The sequence below is a fragment of the Dichomitus squalens genome (assembly GCF_000275845.1).
Source record: "Dichomitus squalens LYAD-421 SS1 unplaced genomic scaffold DICSQscaffold_13, whole genome shotgun sequence".
NCBI classification, from domain to species: domain Eukaryota; kingdom Fungi; phylum Basidiomycota; class Agaricomycetes; order Polyporales; family Polyporaceae; genus Dichomitus; species Dichomitus squalens.
This window is the reverse complement of record NW_006766895.1, coordinates 179,994-198,839: the sequence shown is the minus strand read 5'-3', so window position 1 is coordinate 198,839 and position 18,846 is coordinate 179,994. Positions and strand designations below refer to the sequence as shown.

The window sequence follows — 18,846 nt, the reverse complement described above, 5'->3', positions numbered from 1 at the left end:
AACTCAAGTCTCTAGCTTTAGCTATGGCATTGGAGAAATGCCCAGCAGAATACAGTATGCTTGAACCACGCTTACATTCGACTTATGTTAGTACTAATCTTTCCAAGCAGAGGCATAGATACACCATACTTTCTAATGTTGTAGAATCTCCCTTATGAGCAGACTCATGCGCAAGAATTTGGAGGTACTCTGATCAATTCTCAGTACCCAAGAACAGCAAATGTTCTGCTCATGCTCACTGAGCATGCTGAGATTTGTTGAGCCTAGTTTGGCTCAAGGTAGAGATCATATTCCTATCACATGGTGTGCACACGTTCCTGACAATAACAGCAATATATACCTCAATTACGGTAGAGATATGTCTACTTATACTACTTACAGAACCAGGAGGAGGAGCAGTCAATGGGCGCCTAAACACGGGCGTTCGAATACTTTCCGCAACCACAAGTACAGCGCACTTTCCACCTCCTTCCTGCATCAATCCTCGAGGTCGCTATAAGCAATGGTACACGAATTCTCCGTATCGCGCATGAGGTTGCTTTACACACAGGATGTTTGAAGGCTTCCGAGAGCGTGCATCTCCAGCATGTGTCCTTTGAAGTGAGTCAGTGAGTCGATTGGAGAAAGCTCGCGACTGTTGCGAGACAGTATTTCGTTGCATCGTGCAGCGTTACACCTACACCTGGGTTGGCTGGCTATGCAATTTCACGTCTTCTAAACTATGTCCCCATACGACTTCACGTTCAGATTGCTTTCCCCGGGCAGTAGGTTAATCGGCTTCTTGGACTTGCATGCATACGACCTCCGAATGTTCTTGACAAAGTTAACCTTATAATGGTCGAGGACATTTTGCCCTTCGAAAGAACTTCATGAAAATGTCATCTATAATACCTTACGATTTGACTAGTCTTAGCTGACTTGTGGACTATGCATTCCGAGTCCAGTACCCACCGGAAGGTGTGGGCGGTATGGTGTGAGAATCTGGAAGCTTTCTTGGCTTCTTAACCTCGTGTCGTGCTCCGACGAGTACGCAAAATGCTGTCAACTCGCCTTCATCTCTACGACAGCTCTCACCGCGACGGTGGGTAATCTTTCGGGGTAGCTCTATTATTGGTACATTATCAAGTCATAACGTGTCCAAAACTAGTGATAGATGCTTCTGCGGTGGTGCCGCGGGACCACGCTGCTCGCTCCGGAAGAGCGCAGACTGATTGGGTAGTGATCTTGATCGGAGCCAAAGAACTGGAAACCTCTGGGGCAGGCGATGGTTGCCGATGCCGGGGTTGCTTGAGGTTCGTTTGGAGGAACAACACGAGATCTTCTTCTCCATTACGACGGTATCATCGGCGCAATGGCCTCCGGAGACATTTGTGCCGAGGGCTGAGGCGCTGCGGAAAAGGGGAGGCGCCAGACCCCTAAATCTACAGGACGGATTGGAAGGCTTGATAGTTCCGTGCCACAGCGAGGCGTACGCAGTGCACCATGTACTAATCCGTGGCAGGGGTATCCGCAGTGCTTCAAATTAGATACCCATCCGTGGTTTGTTGAACGCCCTCTCACACATGCTCTCAAGGCGGGTATCAATGATCGATAAGGTGCCTTGTATAACAATCTTCTTCCCTATCCTATCGCCGCCTTGAAATGCTATATGCCCGTCTCAACAATCGACGCTGAGACCCACTACTCAACGTGGACTATCTCACAGCGTGTGACAGGGTCCCGCGCAATCTCGTGTAGCCTCCGCTTGTCAACCTTTCCGTTGCTACGAGGCAGAATCTGTAAGCTATGTCGCTATAACCTGCAATCTCTTCTGGGCGACTCACCCAGTCAAAGGGAGCGCGTCCAACGCCATGTACCTCGACGGCACTGCATAGCATGGCTGAATTGCCATCGTTGTCTCGTGTATCGCCGCTGCAGAGACCGAAATGGGCGCATAAAATCCGTGCAGCTCGCCGTCTATGAGGAGCGCGCACGCAGACGTGATCCCTGCGCATGAGTGCATCGCCGCGCTGACACCGTCTAGCTCCACCCGGAAGCCCTACCCGTCCAAGAATGAACGATCAAATGCCGCGGCAATAAGATTGGAGGGGCACGAGTGCGCCCACCTGACCTTGACCTGCTCATCAACGCGCCCGAGATGATCGAACTTCCCGTCTGCGCGCATTCGACCGAGATCTCCAGTGCTGTACATCATTCTTCTGGAGTCGTATATGTAGGTTGTTAGTGCATCCGAATAACTGCGGGAGCCCAAGAGATGCGCACACGTACCCGTCTGCTCGGAATGGGTCCAGCCTGTACTTCATCTTTGTGAGCTCAGGAAGGTTGAGGTAGCCGAGACTGACTCCCAACCCGCCTGCCCACATCATGCCGACCTCTCCACGAGGCAGAGGGTGTAGCTCTTCGTCCAAGACGTACACTGAGTTGTTAGGGGTCGGTCGTCCGATCGTCACGTCCGAGCCGGGATGGTAGTGATCCATTGTATTCACGATGGTAGTCTGCAATTGGACCCGGAAAGGGGGTATCAGAAACATGTCGGGGTCCGAGCGTGACTGTTGCGTAGCTAAATATTCCTGGACCAATTGAGATATCACTCACCTCTGTAGGGCCACAGCAATTGAAGAACTTCACACGATGCCCCCACCGTTCCAGAAGCGCCTTGGTACATGGCTCGCCCGCGGTCGCCACGACCTTCACATTTGCGTAGTCCTCGGGGTCATGCGGTTCTAGTATCGATGGCGTGCAGATGAGTACGTCGATACTCTTCATCACCTTGGTCCAGTCTGCGCGTCGGAGGCCACGGAGATAAAGACTCCCGCCATTCAAGATGCAGCTGAAAATCTCCCAGGCGCACATGTCGAAAGCGACGTTCAGCAGCTGCGCCACCTTCGTTCCGAGGGTGATACCCAAGTTCCCTGGAGCCTGACACACCACTTGACGTATGTCAGACCCTGTTCGACCATCGTAAAGAGTAGTGCTTACGATTGACGACGTTCGAGTGGCTTACAACCACGCCCTTGGGGCGCCCAGTGGTGCCTATCAAAATCCTCATCAGCGACAGCTATGGGTAACACTCTGCAGAAATCACATCACCTGAAGTGAATATTATATACGCAGGATCCCCGGGTCGTGCATCGTCTAAACTTGTCCCAGGTCCCATATGCTCGTCCGCCTCTAACAGATCTTCAATGCAGTACCATTTCCCCTCGACGCTCCCAGAACTTGCGGCATGCGTCTTGGAAACCAGAATGACTGTTAGTCGAGCATCGCTCACGACATCTTGTAGCACGCTATGCGGGACAAGGGTCCCATCTAGCGTGAAATACGCCGCCCCCAGTCAGAACACCGCAAATAGGGCTACGATGTGTTCGAAGGACCTTTCCAGCACCAGACAGACGCGGCTGCCACGGCATACGCCTCGGTCTATGATTTGTCGCGTCAGGCGAACAGAGCGCGCGTAAAGATCGGCATATGTCAGTTGGCAGTCGAGGATATCCTGAGCAGCGAGGGCAGTAGGCGATGCGGATGCATGTGCGTCGAGGCTGTCGCAGATGGTCTGGGTGATGGGTGGAGTCGTGATGCCATGTGCTGTAGAAAGGACAATGGGCATAGATTCATCGCCGGTGAAAGGGTCCTCGGATGTAGGTGATGCACCAGTTTGCGATCCTTCAGAGGGATCGACGAAGGATGAGGACGAGAGAGATTGGTGTGAGCCGTAGTAATCATGCAGTGTGGTAAGGATAGGGAGGAGTGTGTCCCAGCAGAATGCCAAGATGAGCTCGAGGCCCGAGCGGAGACGACGGAGAAGGGGAATCTCTGAGGGGTATACACGGTCCATCGCTTGGTGGCTGAAGTGGATTCCAGGTCGCACTAATGGTGAGCAACAGCGTAGCTGCAAAGAAGGCCACACTACCCGCCTCGAGTATTGATAGGTTGTGTTCACGAGTAGGAGCCGCTCAACAACCGGTGTTATTGGCACAGCCGATGCGCTGAAATGCAGATGAGACTGAGAGCGACGGATGTAAGTTGATGAATGGAAATACCAATGCGGCTCGCCCGCGCGCAAACCGCAAGCGCATCGCGCTGGTAAGATCCGGGATACGTTGTGACCTCAGGGGACTCAAAGGAGCCCAATGTGGCCTTAGACGACAAGGCTGCAGTAAAGTCTTAGGAAGCAGGTTGCTGAGCACAGAAGGCAAACGGTACCGGTGAGGCTTCCGCACAACATCAGCAAATGGTCAAATGTCGAAGTATCGGGAGGTTCTCCACGTGGGAACGCACTGACGAGAAGGGGATCAGCGCGGCTTCGAGGGGAAGGAAGTCATACGCTTTGTCTTGCACCCAAGACCTAGTATACCCACCGAGCTTCAGAGGTACCGACCACTAGGTCCTAACGCGAGTTCCTCTACCCCGCGAATCGTCTGGAGCATCTAGCCGACCTCCCTCTCCCTGAAAAGGCATTCGAGGGCAATTGAATCAACACCATCAGGTGGAAAGTCGGATTCTTTGCCATGGAACACAGGAGGATGGAGTAGACGAAGTAGATGCAAGCAGGAAAAGTGGGGCGATTCTCACAAGCGCAACGTATGAGGGGCAATGAAAGCAGTATAAGGTATATGATCAGAGACGGGAATGGGAATATAACATAGCCACCGAACGAAGGATATCAGAAAAGGGCATTGTTCAGGAATGCAGAGACGTACAGGTGCATCAGGACGGTCATGATGACCTCGACACGGTGCTTGAGGTAGCGGAAGTTGAGTGCACTGCCTCAACATCTGGAGGCCTTTCGGGCACCGTCAGCGTGAGTGCCAACACCACAGGTGACTTGATGAAGGTGCCCACACAGTCCTGAAGCTACAGCGACCAAAGTTGTCTTAGTCCTGGCTGATCGGGAGTTGCTACATGCGGTTGACAGCCCCTCAGCAATCCACTCCTCTCCAGTGGACCAGAAAGTGGCTAGTAACTCACCGTAAGAGGGTCCCAGAGGACTAGGACCGTCCGTGGGTGGTTTTCGAAGGAGCTTCTCCCGGAGTCGCTGAGGCAAAGGTAAAGAATCTGCCTTGAATCGCATCACGATGCTTCCCGAGTAGATTCCGAAGAGGGGCTTTGTAATCGCACGACCAACTACATGGGCCCCCGTAATAGCCAGATGTTCAAGCACAGTCGGACGAGAGGAACTCGGACGCGAGACGATGTAGAATGTTGGATTGAGCCTCGATTGGGGACAAGTGCAGAGAATGAATCCGTGATGCGTCCTGGCGCTTGCGTGAGATGACGCTCCATCGCGGACCGTGAACTAGGGTTCGGGCCGGACGGGGAGTCGAGATCGGAATGAGTCGTCTTTCTTTTGGCAGCTGCGGCTCCTCCTTTGCACTGGTTTTCACTCTTCGTCAAACCTCCGACAATCTTGTAGCATCTTCCGGTACAAGCTCACAAAAGCTCTATCTTCATCGCTTCGCGTATCTGAAGCCCAGTCTCGTCGTCGCGCCTGCTGTGGAGAGCTCGAGATAGCGGGACCACCTTAGTAAGTGCATCTCGGCGGGAGGTGCGGGCAGGCGTCACTGAAATGCATTCGTACTAGGCCAATGGATCTGCCAATTCGCTATCGGTCGGCAACACCTGCGTCAGAACAGACAAACAGTCGCTGCCGCGCTTGCTCCCCACCTTCTCTGGTTTTCCTATGGTCTCCTTGGTACTCCTCTGCTCTAATGTCATCATCCACAAATACTTCGGACAATGTTGCGATGATAACCCCCTTGCATCTTCCCAGCTGCAGACCACGCTTGGGTCACCACTGGCAAGGAGCGAGAGAATCAGAACCTCATCAGGTGTGCCTTTCGCTCTCGCAATCCGTCTGTCTCGTGGTGCGGTCACTGACAGAAGATGTCCACTATCCCAACGCGCATGCTCCCTTTTCAATAATCCCCTCACCTTACCGACCTCCCCGGTTGTCGAGCTCGCCATTCGACTCCGTCGGGCCGACCTCAGATAGCATTGCGCAGACAGTCACGTGCCTCTGTTGTGATCTAATTCCCACGCTCGTCCATACCTGCTCCTCAATATATACTGTCCGTTCTCTCATCCTCACCGGCGGATAGGCACGTCTCCTCGCTGTATGACTGTCCCTCTATGTCCCCATGTCCTCATCTACTTTCTTCATGCGCTCAACCTCCAACGCTGTCCCTCCACTCCTGCGCACATGTACTCATATTCTCTGTTTATCGGGCTGCTCTTGATGGACCTGTTCGCCTTTGGTTACTCATATTTTCCTCCTCCCTTCCCCTTGATTGCTACATCAGTTGCAACACCCTGCGACTGCCCCTCGTCGGCGTGGAGGATCGTGTCGCAGGGTCCCTGCCCCCACTTTGCCTCCTCTGCCTATCTGCTGACGGCTCCTGGCCGTCTTGATGCTCCCTGAACTTCTTTCCCACACTACCCCCAATGTATATGCAAGGTAAGTCTGCTTGTTGTTCTTGCCCGACCTGCAGAGGCATCAGGGAGCGGACGCTAAGGCCATCCATGATAGGTACAAGGTGCGTGTTCGTGTTGGGCGCTCCGCCCTGCGTCTGGCATGTCATTGTCAGGGGTGAAGGTCATCAGATCTGCCGCAGCGCCGGTTTTACCATACATACTATGGCGGTACTTTGCTGCGGCATATCCTGGTGTTCTCCTAACTACCATGTGTGTTGACATCTTGTGGGCTGTTAGGCACCTGCGTCTACGCGTCCAACGAAACTGATAGGTCCTTCTCGCCGATGTGGATGTGCATATGGAGACTCCCCGCTAGCGGTTCAAGCCTTGGTGGCGGCAGCGAATTCGCATCCCATAGCACCACAGGTCGTCATCGTTGACTTTGCGAGTACATTCTTGTCTAGCCTCTGGAGCCTCCGTCTCATAGTCCTCCGCAGTACACCGATGAGGCCAACGCATGGACCGGCATCCCCGAGTTCAACCTCCTCGCACGCAACGTCACCGTTCCTGGTCTCTCCCGGCGCTATCCCGCCATCCACTGCACGGCCTCGGCCGACATCTGCCAGCTCGTCACAGACGAGGGCGAGATCAACGCGGCGCTATCCACGTTCGCTCTCATCCACTCCCCTCTCTTCAACCTCACCCAGTCCCATTTCCTTCTCGCGAATGACGGGGGCATCACCTTAAAGCAGGGCACGCTCGGTTCCGTCGGTTTCGCACGTTTTTCGGTGCAAGTCGGGCTGCAGTACGAGATCGATGAGCGCGAGATCTCAGACGGATTCCCTACCGGGTACGTGCCCCAGGGGACGACCGCACCGGGCCAGTGGCCGCTGTACATGTACGGCACGGAGGCCTTCGAGCTGAGCGACGCCCTTCGCCAGCGCGCAAAGCCAACTTGAACGACACTGCGAGCGCGCCGCAGTACGGGACGCAGACTCACGCATTCCATAGATCGCATAGTCGTGCAGAACTGCAGTCGCAACTAGATATGATGATCCGCTTTCGTCAGGAGAGCCGTATCCAAGTATCCAAGTATGACGAAGTGCAGTTGCGTCACGACGGCGAGGTTCAAAATGTCGGTTCGTGGAAGGAAGACAAGGAGCCTCTCGATACCGAGATCTAAGCCGTCACGACACGAAGGTGTGCCGTGGTTCTGGTGCCGTCCATGTAGATTACAGTCCGCTAGCTTCACCGAGCGCTAAATGATGCGAGAACGGATTGTAAGCTTCTACAGAAGGCTCCGCGTTCTGCTGGCAGAGCTCGAGGTACCGTGTTGATACGAAGATGCCGTCGGATACGGAGGTGCAGCGGCTGCGTCGTGAGAGACACATTGAGTGTTCCCTCGAGGAGCAGGGCGATCGCGTCTTGGTTGCGTTGTAGTGCATAAGGCGTCCCTGCGATGTGGACAGCTTCTGACTTGGACAGTCTACCTCCGCTGTAGGTCGCACAGAGGCCTCAACGCGGTATACGAGATTTTCTTGAACGAGCAGAGTGCAGTGTGTGATACGCCGGGGCGTAATGTGTGCCTTGCGGACGTGCAGGTCGTGCAGAGTATCATGGACGAGTAGGAGGATGTGAAGAGTAGAAAGGCGCGGAACTGACATCGATCCCGCCGTGAGTCATCGAATGCCTATCGACACCAATGGATTACGGCGGATAAGGAAACGTCTCTACAGAGCACATCTTTTATGACTGCCTCCCGATCGAGACGCTGCAGATGCAGGCGTAAGAGCTTGGTGAAAGAGTCAGGACTCACAGGCCAGTCAACACGTAGCAGGAGCCAGCACCGATGTTAGAGTCTATAAACTTCGAAAGCTACAGAGAGACTTTAGGGATGCGGCGTCCAGCGAAGATGGTAAAACAAGTCTACCGAAGGGTTTGCGGTCGAGAACAACGTTTGCCTTGAGCCAAACTAGCAGACAAAAGGCTCAGAGATGACTGCCACACGGCAACGTGTGATATGGGGACTATACTACAAGAAGATATCATTATGAAACGATCAATACAAAAACGAGGGAACAAGACAAGACAGGAATTCATGCAGAGGACATCGCGCCAACTCTCTTCCAGTATTCTACCCATCTACCCACATCGTCCGGTCCGAGTTGCTGCAGCGAATGGTTGCGAAGAGCTGCGCAGTGCTGAGCGCTGTTCTCGATGTCCAATAGAATGCCGATGCCGATGCTCTCTGACACAAGACTTCGTCGATCGGTGGCCTGGGCGGCTATGGACTTCCAAATTGGCAGGAGTCTGGCAGCGGGAGCGAGATAGTGGGCTATGTGGGGGTCCGAGGATTGCACGGTCTGTACGAGCTTTGAAAGCCAACTCTGGTATGGAATCACGGGGACTTTGAGCTCTAAAGAGAAGTTATGCATGGTATCCGACCACGACATAGGTCTCGGATGTCGCAGATGGAAGAACACGGTATTGGAGCTCAACTGCGCGATTTCCGCTACCATAGAAGCACAGACGTCGACCGGAAGCCAGGAGACCAACTGCAAATCATTTAGTATCGGTTAAAGCTTCAAAGACGCGGAAACTGACCCCGTCCCCTTGGGGAAGACATCCCATTGTGGCACTGGCACAGATCATGGCTGGCAACCATTCGGACTCCTTCCAAGCGCCATTGACACCACCACTCAGCTGCCCAATACGGACGATAACGGGTCGGACAACGTTCCTGTCCCCCGCGATCTCAAGAAGCTTTTCAGCCACCCATTTGGACTCGGAATACCCTGTACCGACTGCAACGCCCGCGTCGATGGGCGTTTCCTCTGGCGGAGAAGTACCCTGGTAATCTTGGAGATGTGAACAGTCAGAGAATTTCAACACCTTGTACACTAGAATCTGGTGACTTACTGCGGAAGATACCGAAACTGCTGCTGTAGAGAAGAGAGACTAGACCAAATTCCTGGGCCTCTTTTGCCAAGTCGATAAGCCTGCGTAATCCCACGAGGGGACTCTCGAAAGATGACAGCGGGGATTGGAGATTTATGGGCCACCCTGCGGAATGTCTCAGCTGCGGATGTCACTCGAGCGTACAATTTGACTGACCGAGAAGGACAATGTGAGAGACGCTAGTCCGAATCTGGGTCATGATTAGATCAGAGCTAAGTGACACCGGCTCCGCTAACTCACCTCTTCATACAGGTCCCTCGGTAGTCCAAGGAACGGCTTGTCAAGAGCGCACGCCACAGCTGCGAAGCGGGAAGATTCGAGGAGGGAGATGTCGAGCCCATGGTGCTCAAATGCCGAAATTTGGCGCTGCTTAGGAGCAGTCCGGTCATTGTCCTCCCGAATCAACGCGTAGATTGTCTTGAAATTTGAATCCTGAAGAAGCCGTGCAAGTACATGGGCTCCGAGACTACCCGTTGTTCCTGTGATGACAATCGACCCAAGGGTGTCTCGCTGAGACAGATTTTGCACCAGCGATGGAGACAAGTCAACTGTGAGTCGAGAAACCAATGCCTCCATGTTGCGAATCTTGTCTCCAGTGACATTCGCTTCAGGGGACGGGGATGAGGTAGCAAGGGGTGCCTCGGGAGAAGACGTGGCTGCCGCATCGTCTATCCTCAACAGGAGGTCTCTAACTGTCAGGTCAGCCAGCAACTGCAGCTGAGAGACAGCGACAATCGGTCGCAGGGCAAAAGAGAGAGATGCTGCAGAGAGAGAGTCCAACCCATATGAAGTGAGCGGAACATCGGGGGAGACGTCTTCCTCCTTCATGTCGAGAATACCGCAGACGATCTGAGTTAGCGAGGGCTTGCCATCACCGTCCTGCGGGGCCGACTCGCCGCCATCGTCTGGGACGAGATGGTCGTACATGGGAGAGGAGCCCATGTTGTCTTGAACCGCACGCCAATCGAAGCTGGGCACATACTGCCATACGGGACCATCCCGCAACTTCTGAATACCATCACCGATGTGATCGCAGAGTTCTGGGAGGAGATCAGTCTTGAGGTGAATGAATCGAAGTATAGTCGGACAAACCTCGAGCGGACATGCCCCATGCAATGACGTGACGCAAGCGAGACTGATAGGAGCCGTCCGTTGTTGAAACCAATCTACTATCTGTGATTGCAGGTGAGACGATTGAGAATGCGTTCTTGTACTTGCGCGTCATTCCAGCCAAGGCAGAATTTGCGCTGTAAATGATACTCAGTCAACGGAATACATATGCTCAGAGGAGCCACCGTGACCTACGCCGCGTAGTTAGTTTGACCAGCATTCCCGAAGACTCCCGAGATCGAGGAGTACGTGATGAAAAAGTCCAAAGAATTGAGGTCCACTACACGCTCGAGCACCTTGAACGCGTCAACCTTGGGGGGGAAGACGATGTCGAATGTCTCTTGAGTATGCGACGAAAAACTGCGATCATTGAGCAAAGCGGCCATAAGCATGCATCCGCCTAGGGGAGCTGGCATACGTCGTAGAAGGGCCGCCATATCCTTCACAGATGTTGCATCGACTGCAGGTGTTTGAAGTGTAAGATCAGAGAGTTCACGAAGATGGCGGAGGACGCGCTGAGAGACCCAATCTCCTGCCCTATCCAGGGTAGACGGTCCAGAACGCGATGTTAGGATGAGATGACGGGCTCCGTGCTGATAAAATGCCAGTCAGTTGGTGGTGTCAACGCTTTTGGCATCTGATAAAATCACCTGGTACATCCAAAGCGCCGTGTAAAGCCCCAGACTGCCAATACCGCCGATGAGTAGATAGCTCTTCTTCGGATCGAAGAGATCAACAGCTAAGGATGCAGTAGTCACCCCCTCGGGAATCCGCTGAGAAGGAGGGACGAGTGAAACCGGTGGGGCTTTCCGATTGTCGTGATATTCGAGCGATGAACGAAGAGCATCCCCCATCGCCCACGGATCCCGTGCAGTGATTCCTGCGACACCCTCTTCCGGATCGTTCCAGAGTAGCATACGTACACGACTAGAGGCCAGCAGAGAACGAAGAATCGTTGCTTCTTTTCTCTCGCGGGTGCCAGAGAGAATGACGTTGGGCTTCCTGAGATAGCTGGGCGCAAGCTCGGCCGTCCCCAGGCCAGAGATGAGACTCGCCTCCACACCAAGTTCCTCGCAGAGGTCACACATCTGAGGACCGAGTTCTCCATCAGCGTCGTGAATAAGGATAACAGACCCTTTGAGGCGCTCAGGATGTCCCAAGGCGTCGGGTCCGATGGCAAGAGCGAGGGTAGTAGACGCTAGAAGAGGTGGCACAGAGAGATATGAACTGCTATCCGAAGTTACTCCATATTTGAAGTCGATGACGGTCTGCTTGTGGACCTGCATATGGCTGGAGATAGTCTTGGGCGTGATGCCAACGACCGGAAGGGAGGAGCCATGCACCCTGCCAACGAATTGATGAAGGCCTGTGGAGTTCCGTGTGACGCCGTCGACCTGCACTATGATGTGGTCTGCGGAGGGGAGAGGAAGGTCGATACGAAGGACCTGTCCATCCTCTAGTGTCCAAGGCTGGTCCAGAGAGAATGGCACGCGCGAAGGAGGAGGCTCCGCCAGCTCGACGCGAGGGACGATGACAGAGCCATCGGCGTTCACCTTGAGTTCTAGCTCTTTCTCTGCTCGGTAAATGAGCTCATGCGATGCTTGAGCTCTGCGATCTGGGGGCCAAGAGGGATCAAAGGTGGCAACGCGAATAACCCATGTAGGATACTCTCGACGGAGCGCCCTGGTGAAGCCGAGTGAAGCATCGCCGTCCGGTCCCTCTTCAGCAATGAAGAGGACGGATGATTGCTCGGAAGCGTCCAATGTGGCCAAGTAGGCTTGGATATTCATCTCCTGACCCCTGACGTATTGTAGGATGAGTGAGCGAAGGGGTTCGCCATTGAACGACAGCGGAATACTTGTCCCGGTGGTCGACCCGGATCCTGTGTTCGGCAAGGAAGAAGGAGTCATGTATCGGTTACCATTGTCCACGGAGGGCTGCTCGTAACGAGGCACATCAGGGTTCAAAGCCCCAGAGAGTGCAGCCCCGCTGTGATCGCTGAAGAGGGTGAGATCGATAGGACGGTATATGACCTCGTAGCGCCTTGGAATCGTCTTGACGCGGTGACCATGCAACGCAACATCGATTCCAAGGAGGGCGCATATGGGCGTTCCTAGATCGTCAAAGATGGTTGCATTGTAAGTGATAGCATCTGTGAAGCATGTCGCTAATGAGCATCCAATTTCATCGATCCGACTTCATCGAGCACGAGAAGCCCGATACCACATACCCGGAGACCACTTGACGAGAGTGGCGTAACCGTATACAGTGCTGGGAAGGGGCCCGGTGCGTAAGAGGCGGATGGAGGAGATTCGGGATGGAAGATGGTACAATTCGGGATCAAAGTTTCCGGTCAGAATGGGATGTACCATGACATGGATGGCTGCATCTAGAACGGCAGGATGGAAGCGATAGTCCGCAATGCTGATATGCACCACATCAGTCTCCGCTAGCCAATCTTTGGAATACACGTACGTCGGTATGTCGTCATCCGCGCCTCGAACCTGAGTGAGAACCTCGACAGATCCGTTCGGTCCTCGGGAAACGTGACAGGTTTGGATCCTACGATACATCGGTCCAAATTGAGCAAAGGACCCCATCTGTTGGTAGAAACCTGTTGAAGGCTGCATTAGCTCTGATATGCGCAGCCGAAGGAACTCAAACATAAACCTTTCATCTCGACAGCAGTCATCCTGTTGCGGAGAGACTCCAGATCCACTGTCCGGACGCTTGACGGGTCAATAGGCTCGAAAGACAAGAAGCCGGATGCATGGCGCCGGTTGTACTGAGGTCCTGCATGTCAGATTACCGCGTATGGGCAGTCGTGAGATGCTTTACCTGAATTGGCCACGTTTTCGAGTAGTCTACAGAAGATGCGCTAGCGACGCTCCAGCGGATGCCTTCCAATTTGACTTCCACAGGGACAGGCCTCTCGGAAGAAAGCGGGAGAAGACCGTGGAACTCGACGTCGAAAACAGCCACTGCGCCGAACTCAAATGCCTGGGGGCCGTAATATCAGCGTGCGTGCACGTAGTCATTCTGCCAGCAAACATCGTACCATCTCAACAAACCCTGCTGCCGGCATGATAGGTTCCCCCTTGATGATGTGGTCTGCGAGGTCAGGGTGAGTGTACGCGTTGACCTGGAGTTGTGGATAGTTAAGAGGCCCATTGCGTCGTTGCATTTGCCTGGCAATCTCTGCGCTCTGTATTCGCCATGGGACAACCTTTGGCGCGAAGGGGTATTGGAGAGCGTTTCCACTGAGCTTTGCGCCGCCAGTGAGGACGTCGAAGTTAACGCAGTTGTGTCCTGCTACGACAAGTTTTCCGAGGGCGGCGAGGAGCTCCGAAGCCTCCGCGCCAGGTTCCGGGACACGCTGACGACGGAGTGGGCACGTGACGAGCGTGTGCTTCTCTGTCATGGACACAATGTAACTTGTCAAAACTGGATGCGGCCCAATCTCGACATATGTCGCAGAATTGTGTGCTTCAGACAACGCAAAGATCGCCTCCGAGAAGCGGACAGGACCCAGTGTGCCGTCCCAGAAGTACTGCGCGTCCAACTTTCCCGTAAACCTTCCGCCGGTCTTTGTGGAGTAGGTCTCGACAACGGGGGCCGACACTGGATAGCGGGAAAAGACTTCCTGTACGAGCTTCTCAAACTCCGCGCGGCACAGCTCCATCATCTCCGAGTGCACAGGGATCCTCGTGCGGAGCTTGCGCGCGAAGATACCAGCAGCATTCGCCTTCTTGACAGCTAGATCGATGTGCGACTCCGCGCCAGACATCGTGATGGCGGCGGGAGTGTTGTAGCATCCGACCGTGAGTGTTCCTTCGTCCAGCTCCGCACGGACTTCGGCGATTATGCGACGGGCCTCCTCAGGAGAACAGGACACAGCCGCCATGGTTCCGCTCGCCTTCTCAAGAGAAGTCATGGCTCGACCGCGCGCGATCGCAACCTCAAGCGCCATGGCCTTAGATGCAGATCCAGAGGCAGATAGGACAGCGGTCTCACCAGCCGAGTGGCCGACGACAACGTCAGGCGTCACGCCAACAGCAGCTAAGGTGTCGACGAGGGCAAGCTGGAGCATCGTCAGGGCAGGTAGAGTGATGGCGATGGGCCAAGGGTCTCCGAGTGGGTCCTTGGTCTCTGTCACCGTGTCCGTGAAAAGACCGATATCAATCAGCGAGGAGCCTGTGGCAGCCGTGTAGACCTCGTCAAGCTCGAGGATGCTTGCACGGAAAGGGGCGCATGTCCTGTACAAGTCACGTCCCACTGTATCAATCGCGTTATGTTAGTACCGGCCAGAGAGGATGACTGCCCAAACATGCATACTCTGGAAGTGCTGGGTGCCTTGACCGGAGAAGACGAAAACGATAGGCGACTTGTACTTGGGAACTATCACAGGCTCGTTGAATTTGGGTGCTTTGCCACTACCGGCGACAGCGAAGGAGCGCCATGTCATGGATCGTGCCCGGCGACCATAGACTTTTGACAGACCAGCGAGGTTCTCGCTGCCCCAAACGTTCAGTAGAGACTCGCCGACAGCGACAGCGGACCTAGGGGATAGTCCACCAGCAACAAGAAGAGAAGGCGCGACTGTTCCTTGTAGCCAGAACACAGGAATATCCGCACCCGCAGCAGGAGGACCTTCGACAACAGCGTGCCCATTAGCTCCACCAATGCCGGAGCTCGTCATCGCGACAAGTGGCGGACGGTTCGAAGACCGGACATTCAAGCGCTCTACTTCGGTTGGCACCCGTAGACAGTACTCGGACCAGCGTATCGCGGGATTAGGGCGCGAGAAGTTGACATTCGGTGGGATGAGCCCGGTCTCGAAGATGCCACAGACTTTGCAGAGAGACGCGAGGAAGGCGGTAATCTCAAGGTGGCTAGCAACAGGTAAGTGCGGCAACGAGTATGGTCGAGTCTATCCAACTCACCCTACATTGCCCTTCACGCTTCCAATGAGAATCTCGTCATCTCGTTTGAACTCTTCCCCAACCCAGTTTGCCTCGGTGGGATCTCCTTGAGCAGTTCCTGAATAGAAAACCATTAGTCGTTGCATTCTGGTCACATGCAGATTCCTTACCTGTAGCATGCAACTCGAGGAAGTCTACCTCCTCTGGCAATCTACTCGTTTGAGCAAATGCACGTTTCATCGCATCTCTCTGCGCAGATGCGACAGGGGCACTGGCAGGAGCAATTGAGCCGCATGAATTAACTCCAGTGCCTAGAATCTACAAACATTCGTTCAGAGACCGGATGCGCAAAGGAGGAGCATAGTCTCACAGTTGCGTAAATGTGGTCGTGATCTCGAAGGGCACTCTGTAGTGGTTTCAACACAATCGCGACGGCACCTTCTCCACGACCAAACCTATGTACAGCATTCTAGATCATCTTCCTACGGCAAGTCTTTGCTCACATACCCATTGGCTGAGGCGTCGAATGGTTTACACTTCCCGTCTGGAGAGAGAATGCCGCCTTGAGTATAAATCAGCCACTCGGTGAAGCTACCGATGTTCTCATCAATATTCTGCCATGAATCCAGACGGGAGAACATACCGGCAATTTATCTGGCATCCTCCCACCACAGCCGCCTCGCATTCTCCGTTTCGAAGAGCTTGAACAGCTAGATGTGTCGTATGCAAGGTCGAGCTGCATGCGGTGTCTATCGGAATTGATGGCCCACGAAGATCCAGGTGGTAAGACACCCTATTAGCGATGGTTGCCGGGGCGTATGCAAAAGATCCTTTGGCCTCAACGTCATCCTGGAGAATCTACATCAACAAATAGGATCGTCGGGCAGATTCGACAGACATACGTGACCCGACAATGTATAGAAGTCATGAGAAACTCCAGACATATAACAGCCGACATTGCGACCGCGATATTCTATTCCCGAGTCTTGCAGGCTCAGAAATGACGCCTCAATCAGCTTGCGCGTGCTCAGCGGCATGTAGCGAGCGTCTTTCGCAGTAATGCCAAACTCGAGAAAATCGAATGTGTCTAGTCCTTTTAGGAATGCGCCCTGATCACAAAGCACTTGCCCAGTTGCGCGACCACGCATACTAGACGCAACACTGAGCTCGCAGCTCACATACGTAGAACGCATAAATAGCCTACTATTGTGAGTTGAATCTCTCTTCGGGTATTTGCTCGTAGGCCTCTCCTTTTCGCAACAAGAACTCGAAAAAGGCCTGATAATCCAGATTTCTATCGGAAAGGCTGCCGCTTGGAAGCAAGGCCCCTATCCCAACCTGGTATTCAAAGAGAGATGAGCAAAAAAGATCACAATGAGAGCAAGGAGGATTCGGCGTACCACGGCAATCTTGGGCAAATCGACCGTAGACATTCTGGTTGAAAAAGTGTTGTGTTTGGAGGAACGGGCACAAACAAGGCTCTATATATATCATCGGCGACTAGGGCTGCTAAACTGATGATATAGTGCTGTGTGAGCGCTGTTAACGGGAGATGTATCATCGATCTGCGCTGAGAGCATACATCCGTACGGTATGTGGGAGCTACGTGAGACCGGTTTTAGACGCTACTCCTCGTCAAAGAGAAGCAAGGCTTTGTCCTGTTTGTGCCATGATTTGTAAACATCTCCAAAGATGTGATACGAAGGACGATCGTCAGGAGCGCGCATCCATGACGTGAAGAGACTCGGAAGCTCAGGACCCGGACTACCCTTGCCTTGGCACCCGACAGAATTTTTGAGGCGTTCCATGCGAGCGGTCGATGAAAGATGTACGGACTATAGGGCGGATGTGTGTAGTATCCTAGGAAGGTCACATAGCTTGTAATTTACTCGGTGCACCATCACGGGGATACATACTCCCGGTGGGGCCTCAGACGACTGACGTACAGCAGTAACAGTACACATAAGCCAGTCAGCGCCCACCCAGCCTGTAGCAAACATAATTTATAAGGCCTAAGAGGTCAGCTCAATGGCCTGTCTCACTCTGTCGACCTGATCCACGTCCTCGGCTCCGGTCGCAATCTCACACAGGTGACAAGCTCCGAGCGCTCTCTCGCTGAGCTCATGATTAGAATGAGAGATGATTCCTCGGGTAGAAGTTGTTAGATTGTACAGCCCTGGAAACAATCTGATTCCAAGTCCGGATGGAAGCTCAAAAGCTATCTGTAGGTTTGAGCATGTGGAGTGGAACAGGTACGGTCATAGCGAATATTGAAAGCCTACCTATATGCGAGCCGGAACAACTCAGGAACAACTTATCGGTGTGAGCCATCACTCAAGATGTTAGGGCCTGGTGCGACCCGGACATATCAACTGACCGGTCTTTATTTGGGAATGGCGCTACTTACTCTTCTTATCGGAAGGTAGAGACTCTGCACTGTATGAACAGGGAGAGGTGCCATTGGCTGAGAAGCTGGATCCAGTCTAGGTTAAGTACCTCAAACTCCACCGACGGACCATCGTTCTCATGTCATGTCCATGGGGGCAGTGACTGTCTATCAAGTACGCTCTACGCTGTCTTATTCCGACATGCAACAGACTCCCGGCTTTCACCCTATCTCTTCCCGGCTGGCCTCATCAGTGCAGTCCACGTCGACTCAGACCCTGGACACCTGAGCGTGCGCGGGGCGCCCGAGTGCCACTCAAGCTTCTTCGCTTTCAAAGGCACCACTAAGATTGACTCATCAAGCCTCACTCAGGTGCGTTGCCCAAGAAGTACGCTGCCAACGGCATACGTGATGATCTCAGATTTTACTGATTACAGGGCTTCTGCCATATGGCGAGTTAGGACAAATTTTGCTACACCGCGTATACTCAGCAGACGTCTATGATATATGAAACAGGGGATGATTTAATCACTCTTGAGCTGCCGCTATCGCGGTCGGCGCGACGTCGATACCTAGCGTCTCAAGACTGAGGGTTTTCGCTATGAGGATTGCGTCATATCCCTAGCAGACAAGTCAAACACAGGCTTTCGATCCTAATCCGATATGATCATTCGTACGCGTCCACATCCTGGCACAAGAGCGCGGCACTCTGTGGGCAGAGCAAGTGCCTTATCATCCAAGACCTCTTTCAAGGCGGGCTGGTAGCTCCCAGCATCCCAGGGCGTCGTATCACTTCTTCTGACTTCCGTTGAGAAAAGCGAGACACATCTCCTGAGGATGTTGATACCCACAAAGCGACATCCCATCCCATCTCATTGTGTTCCTCAATCATTTGTCGTACCTGTGCCATCCGAGAGGGGCCATTCTCTGGTGTTGCGGCGCTCATGTCCGGGTGCGCGGACAGACACTAACGATGTGAGCTCTGGTGCTGGGTCTTTGCGGTGGTCTTGGAGGTCCCTACATAGGCTGATTTCGACAGTACTGTGTCTCACGCCCACG

The 18,846-nt window shown here is 53.6% G+C and overlaps 6 protein-coding genes across 6 annotated transcripts; 2 read left to right on the top strand and 4 right to left on the bottom strand.

Annotated features, from left to right (window-relative positions):
• Positions 1-1,679: 1,679 nt before the first annotated feature.
• On the bottom strand, positions 1,680-3,607 carry DICSQDRAFT_105645 (acetyl-CoA synthetase-like protein; the record flags this gene model as incomplete). Its single annotated transcript, XM_007365562.1, has 7 exons — positions 1,680-1,762; positions 1,824-2,198; positions 2,269-2,495; positions 2,596-2,930; positions 2,980-3,033; positions 3,091-3,160; positions 3,344-3,607. 6 exons carry the CDS (start codon positions 3,605-3,607, stop codon positions 2,039-2,041), a joined length of 1,110 nt encoding a protein of 369 aa, XP_007365624.1. The 3' UTR covers positions 1,680-1,762; positions 1,824-2,038.
• Positions 3,608-3,751: 144 nt separating this feature from the next.
• On the top strand, positions 3,752-4,874 carry DICSQDRAFT_136417 (uncharacterized protein). The gene is made up of 7 exons (XM_007365561.1): positions 3,752-3,845; positions 3,915-3,986; positions 4,041-4,151; positions 4,204-4,277; positions 4,359-4,501; positions 4,701-4,775; positions 4,843-4,874. The coding sequence occupies exons 2-5, from the start codon at positions 3,982-3,984 to the stop codon at positions 4,382-4,384; spliced, it is 216 nt and encodes a 71-aa protein (XP_007365623.1). The 5' UTR covers positions 3,752-3,845; positions 3,915-3,981; the 3' UTR covers positions 4,385-4,501; positions 4,701-4,775; positions 4,843-4,874.
• A 552-nt stretch (positions 4,875-5,426) lies between these two features.
• Positions 5,427-6,428, bottom strand: DICSQDRAFT_136416 (uncharacterized protein). Its single transcript, XM_007365560.1, has 4 exons — positions 6,300-6,428; positions 5,957-6,098; positions 5,582-5,828; positions 5,427-5,524 (listed from the first exon to the last, which is right to left on the bottom strand). Exons 3-4 carry the CDS (start codon positions 5,713-5,715, stop codon positions 5,431-5,433), a joined length of 228 nt encoding a protein of 75 aa, XP_007365622.1. The 5' UTR covers positions 5,716-5,828; positions 5,957-6,098; positions 6,300-6,428; the 3' UTR covers positions 5,427-5,430.
• On the top strand, positions 6,408-7,370 carry DICSQDRAFT_169948 (NUP-domain-containing protein; the record flags this gene model as incomplete). Its single annotated transcript, XM_007365559.1, has 3 exons — positions 6,408-6,454; positions 6,527-6,533; positions 6,909-7,370. 3 exons carry the CDS (start codon positions 6,408-6,410, stop codon positions 7,368-7,370), a joined length of 516 nt encoding a protein of 171 aa, XP_007365621.1.
• A 1,117-nt stretch (positions 7,371-8,487) lies between these two features.
• Positions 8,488-16,834, bottom strand: pks3 (polyketide synthase; the record flags this gene model as incomplete). The annotated part of the gene is made up of 22 exons (XM_007365558.1): positions 8,488-8,966; positions 9,016-9,269; positions 9,331-9,474; positions 9,526-9,559; positions 9,610-10,409; positions 10,462-10,616; positions 10,675-11,072; positions 11,130-12,631; positions 12,710-12,903; positions 12,955-13,093; positions 13,150-13,264; positions 13,318-13,479; positions 13,538-14,754; positions 14,815-15,371; positions 15,423-15,519; positions 15,572-15,719; positions 15,772-15,856; positions 15,909-15,992; positions 16,045-16,250; positions 16,304-16,550; positions 16,606-16,739; positions 16,802-16,834. The coding sequence occupies 22 exons, from the start codon at positions 16,832-16,834 to the stop codon at positions 8,508-8,510; spliced, it is 7,164 nt and encodes a 2,387-aa protein (XP_007365620.1). The 3' UTR covers positions 8,488-8,507.
• A 1,389-nt stretch (positions 16,835-18,223) lies between these two features.
• Positions 18,224-18,774, bottom strand: DICSQDRAFT_136414 (uncharacterized protein). Its single transcript, XM_007365557.1, has 2 exons — positions 18,465-18,774; positions 18,224-18,408 (listed from the first exon to the last, which is right to left on the bottom strand). Exons 1-2 carry the CDS (start codon positions 18,651-18,653, stop codon positions 18,316-18,318), a joined length of 282 nt encoding a protein of 93 aa, XP_007365619.1. The 5' UTR covers positions 18,654-18,774; the 3' UTR covers positions 18,224-18,315.
• Positions 18,775-18,846: the final 72 nt, after the last annotated feature.

What these genes read in the sequence shown, in the direction of transcription:
- DICSQDRAFT_136417 (XM_007365561.1), top strand. An exon ending in TGTGGCCTTAGACGACAAGG is followed by an intron (nt 4,152 to 4,203) that starts CTGCAGTAAAGT and finishes GGCAAACGGTAC; the next exon opens with CGGTGAGGCTTCCGCACAAC. An exon ending in GTTCTCCACGTGGGAACGCA is followed by an intron (nt 4,278 to 4,358) that starts CTGACGAGAAGG and finishes TAGTATACCCAC; the next exon opens with CGAGCTTCAGAGGTACCGAC.
- DICSQDRAFT_136416 (XM_007365560.1), bottom strand. Translation starts at nt 5,715, where the DNA reads ATGACATTAGAGCAGAGGAGTACCAAGGAGACCATAGGAAAACCAGAG. An exon ending in GAATTGGCAGATCCATTGGC is followed by an intron (nt 5,525 to 5,581) that starts CTAGTACGAATG and finishes AGATGCACTTAC; the next exon opens with TAAGGTGGTCCCGCTATCTC.
- DICSQDRAFT_136414 (XM_007365557.1), bottom strand. Translation starts at nt 18,653, where the DNA reads ATGGGATGTCGCTTTGTGGGTATCAACATCCTCAGGAGATGTGTCTCG. An exon ending in TTGTGCCAGGATGTGGACGC is followed by an intron (nt 18,409 to 18,464) that starts GTACGAATGATC and finishes CTTGTCTGCTAG; the next exon opens with GGATATGACGCAATCCTCAT.